The sequence below is a fragment of the Lepus europaeus genome, chromosome 13 (genome assembly GCF_033115175.1).
Source record: "Lepus europaeus isolate LE1 chromosome 13, mLepTim1.pri, whole genome shotgun sequence".
Taxonomy (NCBI): domain Eukaryota; kingdom Metazoa; phylum Chordata; class Mammalia; order Lagomorpha; family Leporidae; genus Lepus; species Lepus europaeus.
The window spans coordinates 59,769,313-59,787,382 of NC_084839.1; the positions used below are offsets into that span (position 1 = coordinate 59,769,313).

The following is an 18,070-nucleotide window of genomic DNA, read 5'->3' on the forward strand; positions in this document are numbered from 1 at the left end:
CAGGAAGACCTCTCTGTCTGTCTCTCTCTCTGTTTATAACTCTACTGGTCAAATAAAAAAAAAAAATTAAAAATTAAAAACAACTTTTTCTGTAACCTTCCATCCTGGATTAGGTTCCTCTCCTGAAGTTATAGTAACCTGTATATTCATCATCATACTGTACTGTATTTTAACTGCTTGGTGATTTGCCTATCCATCTCCCTGCCAAATAAACTGTAGAAACATACAGCAGAGAGAACCTGCTTGTTTATGACTATATTCCCAGTACTCTACCTGGTGTCTGAAATGGTAAACACTCAACTGCCATTTCACAAGTGAATGATTAAATCAAACACTTACTTAAATTTGGTACCAATTAAAAAATGTTTTCTAAAAAATATTCCAATTACATAGCCTTAGTCAATAATAATTTATGATTTGATTATAAGAAATTTATTTTGAAGTTACCTCTTCCAGAATACAGTAAGTTAAAGAGTACATTTTCTATAAAACTGTGTAGAGACTGGTGTTACAGCACAGCAGGTAAGCCGCTCACTGCTGGTATCCCATGTCAGGGTGACTGTTCAAGTCCTGGCTGCTTGCCTTCCAACCCAGCTTCCTGCTATTGTGCCTAGTAGAGCAGCAGACGATGGTCAAGTACTTGGATCCCTGCTACCTACACAGGAGACACAGATGGCATTCCTGATTCCTGGTTTCAGCCTGGCCCAGCTCCAGCAGTTGAAGCCATTGGGGAAGTGAACTTGTAGACAGACAATCTCTTTCTCTCTATGCTTCTCTCTATCACTTTGACTTTCAAATAAATAAAATAAATCTTTTTTAAAAAATTTATTTGGGCCGGCACCATGGCTTACTAGGCTAATCCTCCGCCTGCAGCACCGGCACACCGAGTTCTAGTCCTGGTTGGGGCGCTGGATTCTGTCCCGGTTGCTCCTCTTCAAGTCCAGTTCTCTGCTGTGGCCCGGGAAAGCAGTGGAGGATGGCCTAAGTACTTGGGCCTTGCACCCACATGGGAGACCAGGAGGAAGCACCTGGCTCCTGGCTTCCGCAGGCCGTAGCAGCCATTTGGGGGGTGAAGCAACTGAAGGAAGACCTTTCTCTCTGTCTCTCTCTCTCTCTCACTGTCTAACTCTGCCTGTCAAAAAATAAAAAATTTAAAAAAATTTCTTTGTAGTTAGTATTGCAAGGTTTGAATAAGGGTTCCCACTGACAAGAACTTCTACAAGAACACTGCAAGTCTGCTTAATGGAATCTTAATGATTTGCAAGTAGTCTATAACAAACACTTTGATATAATCTCACTTAAAACATATAAAATTCTAATCTTATAGGTATTTGAAAATAAGAGCTCAAGAGAAATTGAGTTATAAACAGACCACAAATCAAAAATGAACTCTAATAATTATTCAACTTAAAACTCATTTTAAAAACTTTTAAAATAAATTTAAATATACTGGTATTCCCTTTTCCACCTTGATCTACCATCTTGACACAACATAACTGCAACACTTTCTTTCTTTCTTTCTTTCTTTTTTTTTTTTTTTTTTTTGACAGGCAGAGTGGATAGTGAGAGAGAGAGAGACAGAGAGAAAGGTCTTCCTTTTTGCCGTTGGTTCACCCTCCAATGGCCGCTGCGGCCGGCGGCGCATCGCGCTGATCCGAAGCCAGGAGCCAGGTGCTTCTCCTGGTCTCCCATGTGGGTACAGGGCCCAAGCACCTGGGCCATCCTCCACTGCACTCCCTGGCCATAGCAGAGAGCTGGCCTGGAAGAGGGGCAACCGGGACAGAATCCGGCGCCCCAACCGGGACTAGAACCCCGTGTGCCGGCGCCGCAAGGCGGAGGATTAGCCTGTTAAGCCATGGCGCCGGCCAGCAACACTTTCAAAACATTATATTCAGGGTTGGTGCTGTGGTATATTGGGTAAAGCCGCTGCCTGCAGTGCCATCATCCTATATGGGTGCTGGTTCGAGTCCTGGCTGCTCCACTTCCAATCAAGCTCTCTGCTATGGCCTGAGAAAGCAATAGAAGATGGCCCAAGTCCTTAGGCCCCTGCAACCCACATGGGAGACTTGGAGGAAGCTCCTGGCCAGATCAGCCCAGCTCCAGACATTGTGGCCATTTGGGGAGTGAACCAGCAGAGAGAAGATCGATCTCTCCCTCTCTCTCCCTCTCCCTCTCCCTCCTTCCCTGCCTCTCTGCCTCTGCCTCTCTGTAACTCTGCCTTTGAAATAAATAAATCTGTAAAAAAAAAAAAAAAAGACCACATTTTTTAAATTGTGATTGGCCTTACATTTATTTAATCTACTCAAAATTTTAATTTTCCTTCTCCAACTCTAAATATTATTTTATGATTTTTCTTTGTTTTGCTAATATTTAAATATCAGAATGAAAACATAAATCAGCAGACCAACATGGTAAATTTAACCTTGAATGCATTCAAGCTTTTAAAATGATATGCTAAAATTTACTCTTTAGGAATTTCTAACCTTATTTCTAAAGGTTTACTTAAAGGACATACCGGAAACTGTGAATGCCCTGAAGTTCCTGCTGTAGAACCTCTTGTGTTGTTGCTATTAAGTCCAATGCTCCAACAAATTCTGAAGTAGATAATAACACCTGCACTGTAGGCTGAGTCTGGTGAACAGTAGCCATTAACTTCAGTTTATTGTACACTTTAACACAATTATTTCTAGTAAGTGCCAGTCTTAAAATGTGTAGTGATCCTTCACACATAACTTTATCAATTTGTGCAATTTTATCTCGAAGCATTTTTACAGCCTGGGAAGTTTTCTTGAGGTAGTCCTGCAATTCATGTTGAGAGGTCATTGCATGAAAAAATGCTTCTGAACGTAGAGAGATCTGGTGAGCAATGTTTACTTCCACAATATCCAGATAATGGCTCAGCTAAAAGAGAAGGAAAAAAAAACATGCAATATTATTAAGTATGCTTCCCTTGACTATTCAAACACTTTCTTTCTTGTTTTTTTTTTTTTTTTTTTTTTTTTTTTTTTTTTTTACAGGCAGAGTGGATAGTGAGAGAGAGACAGAGAGAAAGGTCTTCCTTTTTTTGCCGTTGGTTCACCCTCCAATGGCCGCCGCGGTAGCACGCTGCGGCTGGTGCACTGCGCTGATCCGATGGCAGGAGCCAGGTGCTTATCCTGGTCTCCCATGGGGTGCAGGGCCCAAGAACTTGGGCCATCCTCCACTGCACTCCCTGGCCACAGCAGAGAGCTGGCCTGGAAGAGGGGCAACCGGGACAGGATCGGTGCCCCGACCGGGACTAGAACCTGGTGTGCAGGCGCGGCAAGGCGGAGGATTAGCCTAGTGAGCCGCGGCGCCGGCCTCTTTCTTGTTTTTTTAATGTAATTTCTTTTTTTTTTTTTTTAAATTTTTTGACAGGCAGAGTGGACAGTGAGAGAGAGACAGAGACAGAAAGGTCTTCCTTTTGCCGTTGGTTCACCCTCCAATGGCCACCGCAGCCGGCACGCTGCGGCCGGCGCATTGCGCTGATCTGAAGCCAGGAGCCAGGTGCTTCTCCTGGTCTTCCATGTGGGTGCAGAGCCCAAGCACTTGGGCCATCCTCCACTGCACTCCCGGGCCATAGCAGAGAGCTGGCCTGGAAGAGGGACAACCGGGACAGCATCCGGCACCCCAACCGGGACTAGAACCCGGTGTGCCGGCGCCGCAGGCGGAGGATTAGCCTATTGAGCCGCAGCGCCAGCCCTCAAACACTTTCTAAGAATAAAAATGACAAAAGAATTCTATAAATATTTTAAATCCAGTTTGTGAATTGTTGAATTATGGGATACTTAGAATTGAGCACAAGAAAATGGAAGGCAAATGAAAGAGGTAGCCCAAAGACTAATAAATCTATGACAATAGAGTAGAATGTGATTATTTTTCCTCTGCTCCTTCCTTTACTCTCCTCCAAACACCAACTAGCTTCTAAAAGTTGAGAGTACCCCAAAGGCATCTCAGATTGTAGTTCTAGTTACAGAAGTTGAAGATCTGAAAGAAAATGATCTTAGCTGCCACCAAAACCACATATCACTTACCTCATAAGGAGATGACTGTAGTTTGCATTTATTGGTCTCTTCCTTCTATGTCCTAGCCACAAGGGTCTTATATTTTTCTTTTAATTAATTAATTGAGAGGAACACAGAGGGAGAAAAAGAGAGAAATCTCTCATCTGCTGGTTCATTCCCCAAATACCCACAATACCCAGGACTGGGCCAGGGCCAAAGCCTCGAACTCAATCCAGATCTCCCACGTGAGCAAGCAAGAACCCTACTGCTTGAGTCATCATTGCTGCTTTCTAGAGTCTATATTAGCAGGAAGCTGGTATCAGAAGCTATACGTTGGCTGGCGCCGTGGCTTAACAGGCTAATCCTCTGCCTTGCGGCGCCAGCACACCGGGTTCTAGTCCCGGTTGGGGGGCCGGATTCTATCCCGGTTGCCCCTCTTCCAGCCCAGATCTCTGCTATGGCCCGGGAGGGCAGTGGAGGATGGCCCAGGTGCTTGGGCCCTGCACCCACATGGGAGACCAGGAGAAGCACCTGGCTCCTGGTTTCGGATCAGCGCGATGCACTGGCCACAGTGGCTATTGGAGGGTGAACCAACGGCAAAAAAGAAGACCTTTCTCTCTCTCTCTCTCTCTCTCTCTCTCTCACTATCCACTCTGCCTGTCAAAAAAAAAAAAAAAAAAAAAAAAAAAGAAGCTATACCTTGGAATCAAACCCAGGGCCTCTGATGTGGAATATGGGCATTTTAACCACTAGGCCAAACACCTGTGCCTAGGTCCAGGTACTCTATAAGCACCCAATTTTTCTAATTTTAATAGTCTTGAAATGAAATTATTACTATTCTCATTTTACACATGAGAAAACTCAGACATTAAATAGTTTGAATAATATCACGTGGTTAGAAGTAGCAAAACTAAAATGTGAATCCAGGTCAATCAATTATAAAACTGAATATGGGCCCAGCATTGTGGTGTAGTGGGTAAAGCCTCTGCCTGTGAAGTGGAGCAGGGACACAAACCCAGGTACTCTGAAAATAAATGTGAGCAACCCAAGATGCTTAACTGCTCCACCAAACACACACAGCCTTAGATTTTCTAACCTGTGATTCAGACTTCAGGTTTATCTCTGAATACCTCAGGAGAATTCAGTGTTCAAGAATTAAAGAGACAGGCTAGCGCTGTGGCGTAGCGGTTAAAGCCGCCATCGGCAGTGCTTGCAACCCATATGGGTGCTGGTTCACGTCCTGGCTGCTCCACTTCCAATCCAGCTCTCTGCTATGGCCTGGGAAAGCAGTGGAAGATGGCCCAAGTCCTTGGGCCCCTGTATGCACGTGGGAGACACAGAAGAAGCTCCTGGCTCCTGGCTTCAGATCGGCACAGCTCCGGCCATTGCGGCCATCTGGAGAATGAACCAACGGATGGAAGACCTCCCTCCCTACCCCCCTCTCCTGCCTCTCCTTGTCTCTCTGTGTACCTCTGACTTTCAAATAAATAAATCTTCAAAAAAAAAAAAAAATTAAGGAGAGGTCAGCGCTGTGAGTACAAAGTTAAACCTCCACCTGCAGTAGCAGCCTCCCATGTGGTTCAAGTCCCAGCTGCTCCATTTGCAATCAAGCTCTTTGCTAATGCTCCTGGGAAAGCAGTGAAAGATGGCCCAAATACTTAGCCCCTGAACCCACATAGGCAACCCATAAGAAGCTCCTGGCTCCTGGTTTCAGCCTGGCACTGCCCTGGCTGTTACAGCAATTTGCGGAGTGAACCAGCAGATGTAAGAGCGCGCGCATGCTCTCTCTCTCTTTTCTTCTCTTCCTGTATTTGTGCCTTTCAAATAAATAAATAAATCCTTAAAAAAAAGAATCTAAGGACTGTCAACATGTAGGATTCTTAAGGTTAGAAGAGATTATTTGGCCATCAATCCAGTTTTAAGAACCATACAATACACCTGATATATTCATTAATTCTAATTTAATGATCTGTTATAATATCTAATAGGTAGGGCCAGTGCTGTGGCATAGTTTGAGCATCCACCTGCGGTACCGGAACCCCACATGGGCACCGGTTCGAGTCCCAGCTGCTCCACTTCGGATCCAACTCCCTGCTGATGACCTGCGGAAGCAGTACTTGGGCCACTCACCCACATAGAAGACCCAGAGGAAGCTCCTGGCTACTGGCTTCAAATTGGCCTAGCTCTGGCCTTTGCTGCCATTTGGGGAATGAAACAGAGGATGGAAGATCTCTCTCTGTCTGTAACACTGTTTTTCATGTAAATACATAAATCTTCAAACTATATATCTCTCTCTAATGAGTAACAAGAAATTTTTCTATAGTTTAAATCTCTGAGGTTTATGCCCTTTTGTTCTTGTCCTTTTCATCTTCAATATGGCTGTTCATAAATCCCTTAAAATCCAACATAGGCATGAATATACTAGGGTGGACTGCAAGCTAAAATGAACTCCCTAAAATAGTAAATGGAGAATGGCTAACTTCTTTAGGACAATGATATCTGGAATATGGTTTATATGCTGCCATAAATCTGTGAATTATTTAACAGGACCATGATAAAATAAAGCTCTTTGCCAGAAGTAAATCAACTTGAAGCATACTGCAATTTTTTTTTTCCAGAAAGACTTTCTTATTGTAGGAAGCAGTATAATGACTTGCATTTCAGTGCAAACTCCTTATCTCACCCCAGACCAACACTTTGGGTAGCACTATAATAGGATACAAATTTCTCTAATTTTGATCATAGTATTCCCTCATAAAGCTAAAAATACAAAACAGTTGCTGTCCATCATAATGGGCATGTAAAGGGGCTCTCCTAGAATCCTGTCTCCTATTCCTATTCTAGGAATACAGCAGAAAAAAAGAAATCAGAATGTAAATTAGCAAATCTGAGTCCATATCTCACAAATCTAAAAAATTTTCCATTACTTTAGTCATTTTAAATATTTGAGCAGGAGAAAGCATTTCATCTGAATTTCATCAATATTTCATCGATCTCCTCAAAGACATAATCTTTCCATCAGTCATTTCCTATTAAAATGATATAAAGGAAGTAATTTTTAAAGCATTCCTAAAAAGAGGGGGGGAAAGTGGTAGGGAGAATGGGTGGGAGGGTGGGTAAGGTGGGAAGAATCACCATGCTTCTAAAGTTTTCAGTATGAAATACATGAAGTTTGCATTTCTTAAATTAAAGGTGTCGGGGGGTGGGGTAATAAAGTATTCCTAAAAGTGTACAGATTTCCGAGATCTTTTTAAAGGGCCTTTGTTGCTTTTCTTTTCTTTTTTTTTTTTTTCTTTTAAAGATATATTATTTATTTATTTGAAAGGCAGAAATACAGAGAAGCAGAGGCAGAGAGAGAGAAGTCTTCTATCCACTAGTTCACTCCTCAAAAGCCACAACAGCAGGAGCTGGGCCAATCTGAAGCCCGGAGCCAGGAGTTTCTTACAGGTCTCCCACAAAGGTGGAGAGGCCCAAGGATTTCGGCCATCTTCTAGCTTTCCCAGGCCATAGCAAAGAGCTGGATCAAAAGTGGAGCAGACAGGACTCAAATTGGCACCCTTATCGGATACCAGCACCACAGGTAGCGGCTTCACTCACTCTGCCACAGCACCAGTCCCTGTTTTTCTTTTCTTAAGGTATTATTCTACCCGGCCTATATTTAGAATGTGAAAAAACAATATGGGTGTTAGACTGTGTCCATAAACACATTATTTTTCACCAAATTTATGAATTTGTTTGTCCTGAAGGCAAACCTTTTTATAGGTGAGAATGTTGCCAAAGGAAAAAAATGAGCTCCTTGTCATTTTCAATGGTGAGTAAAGGAATACTCATGACTCTTTCCTAACATTTCTCCTCCTCGCCTCCCCAAGCTCACTAAGTCTTTTCTTCAGTTGCTAAGGAGGATTGGACTTAATTTACTGAGTAGTCTTCCCTGAGGCAAGTTTTCAGACTGCCAAGCGATGTCAGTAGATTGATAAATAACGCTTTCTTCTCATTTAAGAATCAGTCAGTTGTAGAAAAGTTCTGAACCACATGCCAAGAAAGAACGGAGATTGAAAGGCTTGACTATCATTCAAATTTTAGAAGATTCTTATTATGTAAGTTTGTTTAAATACTTAATATGTAAGTATGCTTAAAGTTCTAAATTCTAGGAATTGTGGCACAGCAGGTTAAGCCACTGCCTACAATGCTGGCATCCCATACAAGTGCCAGTTAGAATCCTGGCTGCTCCACTTCCAATCTAGCTCTCTGCTAATGTGCCTGGGAAAACAGCAGCAGATGGTCCAAGTCCTTGGTGCCTGCCATTCATGTCGGAGACCCAGATGAACCTCCTGGCTTCAGTCTGGCCCAGCCCCAACCATTACAACCGTGTGGGGAATGAACCAGTGGACAGAAGATCATGTGCGCGCGCTCTCTCTCTGTCTTTCCCTGTCTCTATGTAACTGCCTTTCAAGTAACTAAATAAATATTTTAAAAATAAATAAAATTTCTAAATGACTTTCAAGATATAGAGTCTGAAATCTAGAAAACTAAAATTTAAAGAATGGCTGGCTAATAAACATGCATTCTATAAAACTAAAAATACAGTAGCAATAGTATGGTTTTAAATCTTGCTTTAAAATAATCATCCTTACAACAGAATGTGATATTGAGGAAATAGCACAACAGGACAGGTTTATTTTCTGTATTTTAAATAATTCTTATAAAATTAATTGATATGAAACTGAATTCACTGTAATACCAATATAGTCTTTCAATTAAAACTGTATCAATTGCTGTGTCAAATAAGAAACACTCAAACCATAAGTTTTTCCACTTTTACCAGCACAATTTATATTCCATTTAACATAAGTGCTACTCATTTATCAGTTGAGACAAAAATGAATTTAAAAGAAGTAGAGTTTATGAAAATAAGTAAATCTGAACCCATGCAAATAGTACTACTTGAGTACTATTCTCTACACAGAGAAAGTCAAAAAGAAATTACCTTTTCTTGAAGCAACTTTGAGGAAGCTGCATCACGACTTCCTTTTCCACCAGCAGTATTAAAATGAGACCATGGTAAAACTGAATTAAAAGTTAAGGAGTCATCCAAGGCAAAATCTGGCTTCATAAAAATCTATTAAAAAAACGCATTTCCCTCAATTAGATAAACACCTTTAAATCCATTATCCCATCTAACATTGTAAAACCATTAAACAAAAATTAATTTGCCTCTTGATTATGAACAGAAAAAGCCAAATGATAATGGGCTGCATTATTTACACAAAAAAATTGTATAAATAAAATGTGTAATGGGTTTCACCAAGCTTAATGCTTATGAAACACAGAAAAATGTTTTTTGTCTGTACTGAGCATTCCATTGCTACATGATCAAACTCACGAACACAGTCCCACCAGGCACATACCAAAGACAGATATACTTATCCTAAAATTTCCATATTATTTCCCACTGATGGTGCCAATTACTAGTTTCTCCAACTTATATTTCTATTTTTTCCTGCTCAAGATTCTTACAAAATTAGTTTTTTAGATTAAACATTAACATTACATTTTAGAGGCCAGTGCTGTGGCGTAGTAGGTTAAGCCTTTGCCTATGGCACCAGCATCCCATATGAGTGCCGGTTCAAGTCCTGGCTGCTCTTCTTCTGATCCAGCTTTCTGCTAATGGCCTGGGAAAGCAGTGGAAGATGGCCTAAGTGCTTGGGCCCCTATACCCACATGAGAGACCTGGAGGAAGCTCCTGGCTCTTGGCTTTAGCCTGGCACAGCTCTGGCCATTGTGGCCATTTGGAGAGTGAACCAGCAGATGGAAGACCTCTCTCTTTCTTTCTCTCACTCTATAACTCTGCCTTGCAAATAAATAAGTCTTTTTTTAAAAAATTACATTTTAAAACCAATGCAAACGCAATTTTATAAAAGACTACTCTTTTTCCTTCACATAGCACAACCAGCAGGCAGTAAGATCTACCAGTTAGTTGTACATCCTTGAACATAACCTTGAATTCTCTCTCTCTCCTCTAAACCCTACAGTGATTCATCAGTTTAGCAGCTCATTATGTCTGGATTAGAGTGAATAGTATTTACTAATATCTTTCCTTAGTCTATTCCCCACAATAATGCCAGAGATATACTTCTAAAATGTTAAGTATATTAAGTTCCTTGTTTAAAACTCTTCACGGATTCCCACGACTCACAAAACTCTTTACAAAAGCATCCAAAAGCCCTTTTTCTGGACCCTATTTATCTCTTTGTGCCTTACCACTCTCATTATTTAAACAATATAGTCTACCAATACTCAATTTTTAAAAAAAACCTTTTATCCTTAAGTATCTTTGTACATGCTTTTGACTTACATGCCTTTTGTGCTATAAACTCAATTAAAAGGGCAAATGTGAGGGCCAACATTGTGACATAGTGGATAAAGCTGCTGCTTACGATGCCAGCATCCCATATGGGTGCTGATTTGAGTTCTGGCTGCTCCACTTCCTATCCACCTCCTTGCTAATGCACCTAGGAAAGCAGCAGAAGATGGCCCAAGTGCTTGGGCCCCTGCACATACAAAGGAGACCTGGATAAAGCTCTTGGCTCCTGGCTTCGGCCTAGCCCAGCCCCGATCATTGCAGTCTTTTGGGGAGTAAATGACCAGATGGAAGACTTTTCCGTCTCTCTCCTTTTCTCTCTATATAACTCTGCCTTTCAAATAAATCAAATAAATTTCTAAAAAATTTAAATGGGCAAATGTGGCTCATATGTCTGAAGCATCTTCACAAAGTTCACAGAAATACATACTATGAGATAACTATGCATGGATTTTTTAAAAAGTTTGTCAAAATAAACTTATTTTTCAGTCCATTTTTAATGAAGTACTTGAAGTATTCTCATACAACACAGCAATTAGCCACCCCCCTCTGAATAAAAGTATAACATGAATATTAGCTATTATTTATCTCATACTTCACAGAAATTAATTACTTAATATACATATCTCTCCTTGGAGATTATATGTCCACAGGTTATATTTATAGCTTATTAATCTATCACTAGTATAAAATTAGTAGGAAAAAATTAGAAGTATGACTATGATGAAAGCAAATATTGAAGACTCTTTTTTTTTTTTTTTTTTTGACAGGCAGAGTGGACAGTGAGAGAGAGAGACAGAGAGAAAGGTCTTCCTTTGCCGTTGGTTCACCCTCCAATGGCCGCCGCGGCTGGAGCGCTGCGGCCGGCGCACCGCACTGATCCGATGGCAGGAGCCAGGTGTTTCTCCTGGTCTCCCATGGAGTGCAGGGCCCAAGCACTTGGGCCATCCTCCACTGCACTCCCTGGCCACAGCAGAGAGCTGGCCTGGAAGAGGGGCAACCGGGACAGAATCCAGTGCCCTGACCAGGACTAGAACCCGGTGTGCCGGCGCCGCAAGGCGGAGGATTAGCCTGTTGAGCCACGGCGCCGGCAAATATTGAAGAATCTTAAAGAATAGAGTTTGAGTTTTATTTTGTAGGAAACAAAGAACTTTAAAAACAATCTGTTTCTCCCTTTATGTGTGCCTTGGCTCTGTCTCTTATCCCAAAGAACAACTGTCACAGACCTCTGAGGGAGGCAATTGATATTCTTGTCCTACATGACCCCCACCCCCGCAAAAAAAAAACCAAAAATCCACACTTACTATACAGCTCTACACAATTTTTCATATATAATTTGTCAGGGTACTAAGATCAATTAAATTCTTTTCTAGGATGGAGAGAATTAACCATATTTGCAGGTTTCAGTGATGAGGAAAAGACTAATGATGCAAAAGAGAACACCATATATATAATTTATTTTTTTTCATTTTGAGACAAGAAAAAATGATACAACAAAGCCCAAAAGAGGCAAAGTGGCCCATGTGTCAAAAAACAGCCAGAAGCCAGCACTGCAGCTCACTTGGCAAATCCTCTGCCTACGGCACCCATACCCAGGGTTCTGGTCCAGGTCACGGCGCCAGATTCTGTCCTGGTTGCTCCTCTTCCAGGCCAGCTCTCTGCTGTGGCCCGGGAAGGCAGTGGAGAATGGCCCAAGTGCTTGGGCCCTGCACCCACATGGGAGACCAGGAGGAAGCACCTGGCTCCTGGCGCCGGATCGGCGCAGTGCGCCAGCTGTAGCAGCCATTTGGGGGGTGAACCAACGGAAGGAAGACCTTTCTCCCTCTGTCTAAATCTGCCTGTCAAAAAAAAAAAAAAAAAAAAAAAAAAAAAAAAAAAAAAAACAGCCAGATAGAAGCTTTCGAGGTAAAATAAAGAACAAAGAATAAAAAGCAGTATTCTAGAGATCAGCGTTGTGGTATAGCAGGTTAAGCCACCACCTGTGACATAGGAATCCCATATGGGCACTGATTTGTGTCTCAGCTGCTCCAGCTCCCTACCAAAACACTTGGGAAAGCAGCAAAGATGGTTCAAGTATTTGGGCCCCTGTCACCTACATGGGAGACCCAGGTATAGTTTCAAGCTTATGGCTTCAGCCTGACAAAGCCGTGGCCATTGTGGCCATTTGGGTGAGTGAACCAGCAGATGGAGGATCTCTCTCTCTGTCACTCTCTCTATAACTCTGCCTTTCTAATAAATAAATAAGCCTTTAAATGAATGAATGAATGAATGAATAAACAAACAAACAGTATTTTCACTTTTAAGCTTTGTTACCTTAGGTACTTGCTCCAGATCTGTCCTGGATTTATCTATGAAAAAAGGGGAAAGTATAATATTTAAATTTGTTTTTATTTTACCTCCCTAAATCGTATGTTGACAGATTCAATGTTATATGGGGTCACAACCAAATAACTTCTTAATTTTCTTCCTTCAGCAAGTATTTATCAAGTACTTACTATATGCCCAGCAGTAGGCAAGGTGCTGAACAAGACACATTTCAAATAATTTTAATCAATTGTATGGCAGCAATAAAACAGCTAAGTATATTTCAAGTATTTTTTAAAATGGACACAGAAAGCTTGACACTAAGATTAAATATAGCATACTATATAATCTTAAAAAATTAAATTCTGAAATAGAAATTCTGTTTTTATTAAGATATCCATCATCCCATCCATAATTCTTATACTATTTTAATGATATGAATTTCTTTCTTAGTTTGTATGATTATCACCTACAAACTTACCTGCAAATGAATCTACTTTACGTTCAATCTGCCAATCCAATCTCAGAAGAGGAACTTTGCAAAGTACTTATACTCCAACCCTTTCTGCCTTTTCTGGGAACTTGCCCATCAATTACCCTTTCTCCATTTCTTCAACCTCTTCCCTTCTACTATTTCTTTTATGTCTTCATATAAATACATTCAATTCATCCCATTACAAAAAAAAAAAAAAACACAGAATAAGAACAACAAAAAGAAAACTTTGGGGCCAGCACTAGATTTTCATTTCTAAGGTGGAATTCTCTCTAGGTTAACTTTACCATTTCTCTGACCACTTTTTCAGTATCCTTCACAGTTACTTCATCTTCTCTTGGCCAATTAAATATGACATCTTGATAACATTCTATCAGTCTTTTTCTTCTTACTATTCACATCTCCCTGGGTGATCCCACTCATGCCCTTGGATTCAACTGTCATGCTATTATCCAGCATACTCTCTCTATCATATCTACATCTTTAGCCTAGATCTATCCTGAGCTCTGGCTTACAAATTAGGCATGTGCCTCATTGCAATCTGCAACTAAACTAGCCTCTTACCTCTTCCAAAATCCCTATTCCCTTATCACCTCTCTCACTTAACTGTACCTCTCAGACAGCTGCCCAAGCAACAAACCCTTAAACTTGAATCATCCTGCTCCATTACTAACCACTGAATGGCCATCAAAACCTGTGCCTTGATCTCTAAGGTATCTCACAAAAGCATAACTTCCTCTCTATTTTCACTATAACTGTTACTAGGAACACATCATTTCTCACTTGTATTACTGCAGCAGCCTCCAAGCGTATCTTTGCCTCTGGTCTTACAAATCCCAAAATTCATTATCCACAACTATTTTCAAAGTGAAGTATATAAACTTAAATTTAATCACACTTGGTTAAATATTTTGTAGGCTGGCGCCACGGCTCACTTGGCTAATTCTCCGGCTGCGGCGCCCGTACCCAGGGTTCTAGTCCAGGTCGCGGCGCCAGATTCTGTCCTGGTTGCTCCTCTTCCAGTCCCGCTCTCTGCTGTGGCCCAGGAAGGCAGTGGAGAATGGCCCAAGTGCTTGGGCCCTGCACCCACATGGGAGACCAGGAGGAAGCACCTGGCTCCTGGCTTCAGATCGGCGTAGCGCTGGCCGTAGCGGCCATTTGGGGGGGTGAACCAACAGGAGGAAGACCTTTCTCTCTGTCTCCCTCTCTCTCTCTATCTAAATCTGCCTGTCAAAAAAAAAAAAAAATTTTTTTTTTGTACTTTTATACTGCCTTCATAAAAGCAAGATTCCATGGGGGCTGGCACTGTGGCGTAGTAGGTTAAGCCTCTGCCTGCAGTGCCAACATCCTATATGGGTACCAATTCAAGTCCCAGCTGCTCCACTTCTGATTCAGCTCCTTGCTAACGGCCTGGGAAAGCAGTGGAAGATGGCCCAAGTGCTTCAGCCCCTGTACCCATGTGGGAGACCCAAAGTTACTGGCTCCTAGCTTCAGATCAGCCCAGTTCCACCACTGCAGCCATTTGGAGAGTGAACCAGAAAGTGGAAGACCTTTCACTCTCCCTCTCTAACTCAGGCTCTCAAATAAATAATTTTTTTTAAAGATTTATTTATTTGCTTGAAAGTCAGAGTTACAGAGAGAGGAGAGGCAGAGAGAGACAAAGAGGTCTTCCATCTGCTGGTTCACTCCCCCAATTGGCCACAACAGCTGGAGCTGTACCAATCCAAAGCCAGGAGCTTCTTCTGGGTCTCCCACATGGGTGCCAGGGCCCAAGGACTTGAGTCACCTTTCACTGCTTTCCCAGGCCATAGCAGAGAGCTGGATCGGAAGTAGAGCAGCTTGGATTAGAACTGGTGCCCACAGGGGATGCCGGCACTGCAGGAGGCGGCTTTACCCACTATGCCACAGCACCGGTTCCTCTCAAATAAATAAATTTTAAAAAGAAAAAAAGACAAAGCTAGATTCCTGAGTATGAGTATGAGATACAAAGCTCTTTTATTGGTCTAACTTCATAGCTTTATTCACAGTAGTCAATATATTAAACTCTAGTGATGCCCCCTATGTTCTCTCTTGACTCCATGGTTTTCTATAAATTATTCCCTTTTCCTGGAATGCCTTTTCCAAAAGTATGTTTTGTGTTAACCAGTTTAAAAGATAGGTAATCATCATCAAACCTAGGAAACCTAAAGCCAAGTAAGAAATGCTACACTGAACTTGCTGTTGAAAACAAAGTGTTGCAACTACCAGTTTGTTTCCTTTCTTCAATGTTAGGCGACCATCAGCTTCTTGGTAACTGGGTGTGTTTCTTCCTCTTCTATTTTTTTTTTTTAATTTAATTTATTTGACAGATAGAGTTAGGCAGCGAGAAAGAGAGACAGAAAGGTCATCCTTCCGTTGGTTCACACCCCAAATGGCTGCTACGGCCGGAACTATGCTGATCCGAAGCCAGGTGCCTCCTCCTGGTCTCCCACGTGGGTGCAGGGGCCCAAGCATTTGGGCCATCCTCCACTGCCCTCCTGGGCCACAGCAGAGAGCTGGACTGGAAGAGGAGCAACCAGGACTAGAACCCAGCGCCCACATGGGATGCCAGCGCCACAGGCGGAGGATTAACCAAGTGAGCCACGCGCAGGCCCCTTCCCTCATCTATTTTTTAAGCAATTGCAAAGTACCAAGCACCATGATTTTAAATTATTTGCTGAAGTGAAGGATGACACTAACGTGAGATCCCTGGTTCTCTTAAAAGCTTTCAAAAATAATTATGATTGTGAATTTAAAAATTTTATTGGATAAAGAATATTATAAATATGACAGCCAACAAAGTTTCAAAATTAAGATTCTGGTCATCAATATTTAGGTCATGCTTTATTATTGATACACAGCACATATTCATACCATGAGTATGTAAAAGAGTCCTGTCAAAGGTATCTTTTGGAGGACAAATAGTCTTGCATCTCTCATGAATCTTCTCTCTCTAATAAAAAGACAAATAAATAATGTGATCAGTGCTATGTAGAAATCTGAATATTCAAAGCATCAAAATGTTTCACAACAGAATAGGAGAACATTCCAAACTGGAGCTACAATTTTTACCATCAAATCACTAGCCTCTTGAACTTAAATACAAACAACAAATGTGCTTACTAAACCACATTCCACTGTGAGATCTATAAACACGTATGTACTTATACTCATCCCATCTTATATAATTATTATACAATCACCATATGTGCAATGAATCACAAAACAAATGGATAATCCTTACTAATGTAACAGAAATCAATGAGAATAATTTAAGTCAAGGAAGAAAATCAGAAAACATGCATATGCAACATAGAAAGATAGAAATTAGTTATTGACATTGTCTAAATTAAAAAAAAATCCTGCTCTGATTTAGGATTAGATGTCATAGTTATCTTTGCAGAGTTTTTTTTAATTTATTTAATTTTTTTTGACAGGCAGAGTTAGACAGTGAGAGAGACAGAAAGAAAGGTCTTCCTTTTCCATTGGTTCACCGCCCAAATGGTCGCTACAGCCGGCGCTGCGCCGATCCAAAGCCAGGAGCCAGGTGCCTCCTCCTGGTCTCCCATGTGGGTGCAGGGCCCAAGCACTTGGGCCATCCTCCACTGCCTTCCCGGGCCACAGCAGAGAGCGGGACTGGAAGAGGAGCAACCAGGACAGAATCTGGCGCCGCAACCCGGACTAGAACCCGGGGTGCCGGCGCCACAGGCAGAGGATTAGCCTAGTGAGCTGCAGTACCGGCCTTTGCAGAGATATTACTGAAAGGACACACAAGAGAATGAAGTACAGTAACAAGAAGACACTTGAATAGTAGTGTGCAGAATTCCAGCAGCAATTCTGTCAATTACTACAGAACTTTGGAGTCCTTTGCCTATTTTTTTAATTGGGCTGTTTGTTTACTTACTGTTTAGGTGTAACAGTCTTTTGAGTATTTTGGTTACTAATACTATACCAGCTGTGGTTTGCAAATATTTTTCTCCCAGTCAGTCTGTAGCTTGTCTTTTCATTCTCTTAATAGTGTCTTTCACAGAGTAAAACAGCTTAATTTTAATGAAGCTCAACTTTTCAATTTTTTCTTTCATGGACTGTGCTTTAGGTTTCACGTCTAAAATGTCATCACCAAATCCACGTAGGTCACCTAACATTTTCTACTGTGATATTTTCAAAAAATTTTAAAGTTTTACTTTTACATCTGTGGTCAATTTTGAACTGATTTCGGTGAAAGGAATATGTGTCTATATTTTTATGGATTTTTTTACCATGTGTATGTCTAGTCGTTTCAGTTGTTTCACATATTCAAAAGTTTATCCTTTCTCCGTTGAACTGCTTTGGTCTCTTGGTTTGAAATTGGTTGACTATATTTGTGTGAGTCTATTTTTTTGGTTCTGTATTCCATTCCACTGATGTATGTTTACTCCATCACTGGTATCACATCATCTTAATTACTGTAGCTATATAGTAAGAAAGTCAAGTACTATCAGTCCTCTGACTTCATACCTATCCTTTAATACTGTTAGCTATTCTGGGTCTTTTCTCCTTCCAGTTTCTAAACTTTAGAATCAATTTCTCAACATCATAAAACAAACTGCTAGGGGTTGTGGTACAGCACGTTGTGCCACCACTAGGGATGCTCACATCATGTGTTAGAATGCCAGTTCCAGTCCTGACTGATCCGTTTTTTTGTTTTGTTTTGTTTTGTTTTTGACAGGCAGAGTTAGACAGTGAGAGAGAGACAGAGAAAGGTCTTCCTTTTTCCGTTGGTTCACCCCCTCAAGTGGCCGCTACGGCCGGCTCTGCACTGATCCAAAGCCAGGAGCCAGGTGCTTCCTCCTGGTCTCCCATGCAGGTGCAGGGCCCAAGCACTTGGGCCAT

At 41.5% G+C, this 18,070-nt stretch overlaps 1 protein-coding gene across 6 annotated transcripts in view; it reads right to left on the bottom strand.

Annotated features, from left to right (window-relative positions):
- The window catches only part of VPS54 (VPS54 subunit of GARP complex), a 132,213-nt gene that overhangs the window by 80,289 nt on the left and 33,854 nt on the right, over positions 1-18,070 (bottom strand). For all 6 annotated transcript variants that reach the window (XR_009867804.1, XR_009867805.1, XM_062209526.1 and 3 more), the window contains exons 4-7: positions 16,073-16,151; positions 12,697-12,731; positions 9,010-9,141; positions 2,516-2,901 (exon numbers count right to left, since the gene is read on the bottom strand). Coding sequence is in view for 4 of the 6 variants with exons in the window: in XM_062209526.1 (XP_062065510.1) it covers positions 2,516-2,901; positions 9,010-9,141; positions 12,697-12,731; positions 16,073-16,151 (632 nt within the window). In the remaining 2 variants the exon portion in view is untranslated. The remainder of the gene's footprint in view (positions 1-2,515; positions 2,902-9,009; positions 9,142-12,696; positions 12,732-16,072; positions 16,152-18,070) is intronic.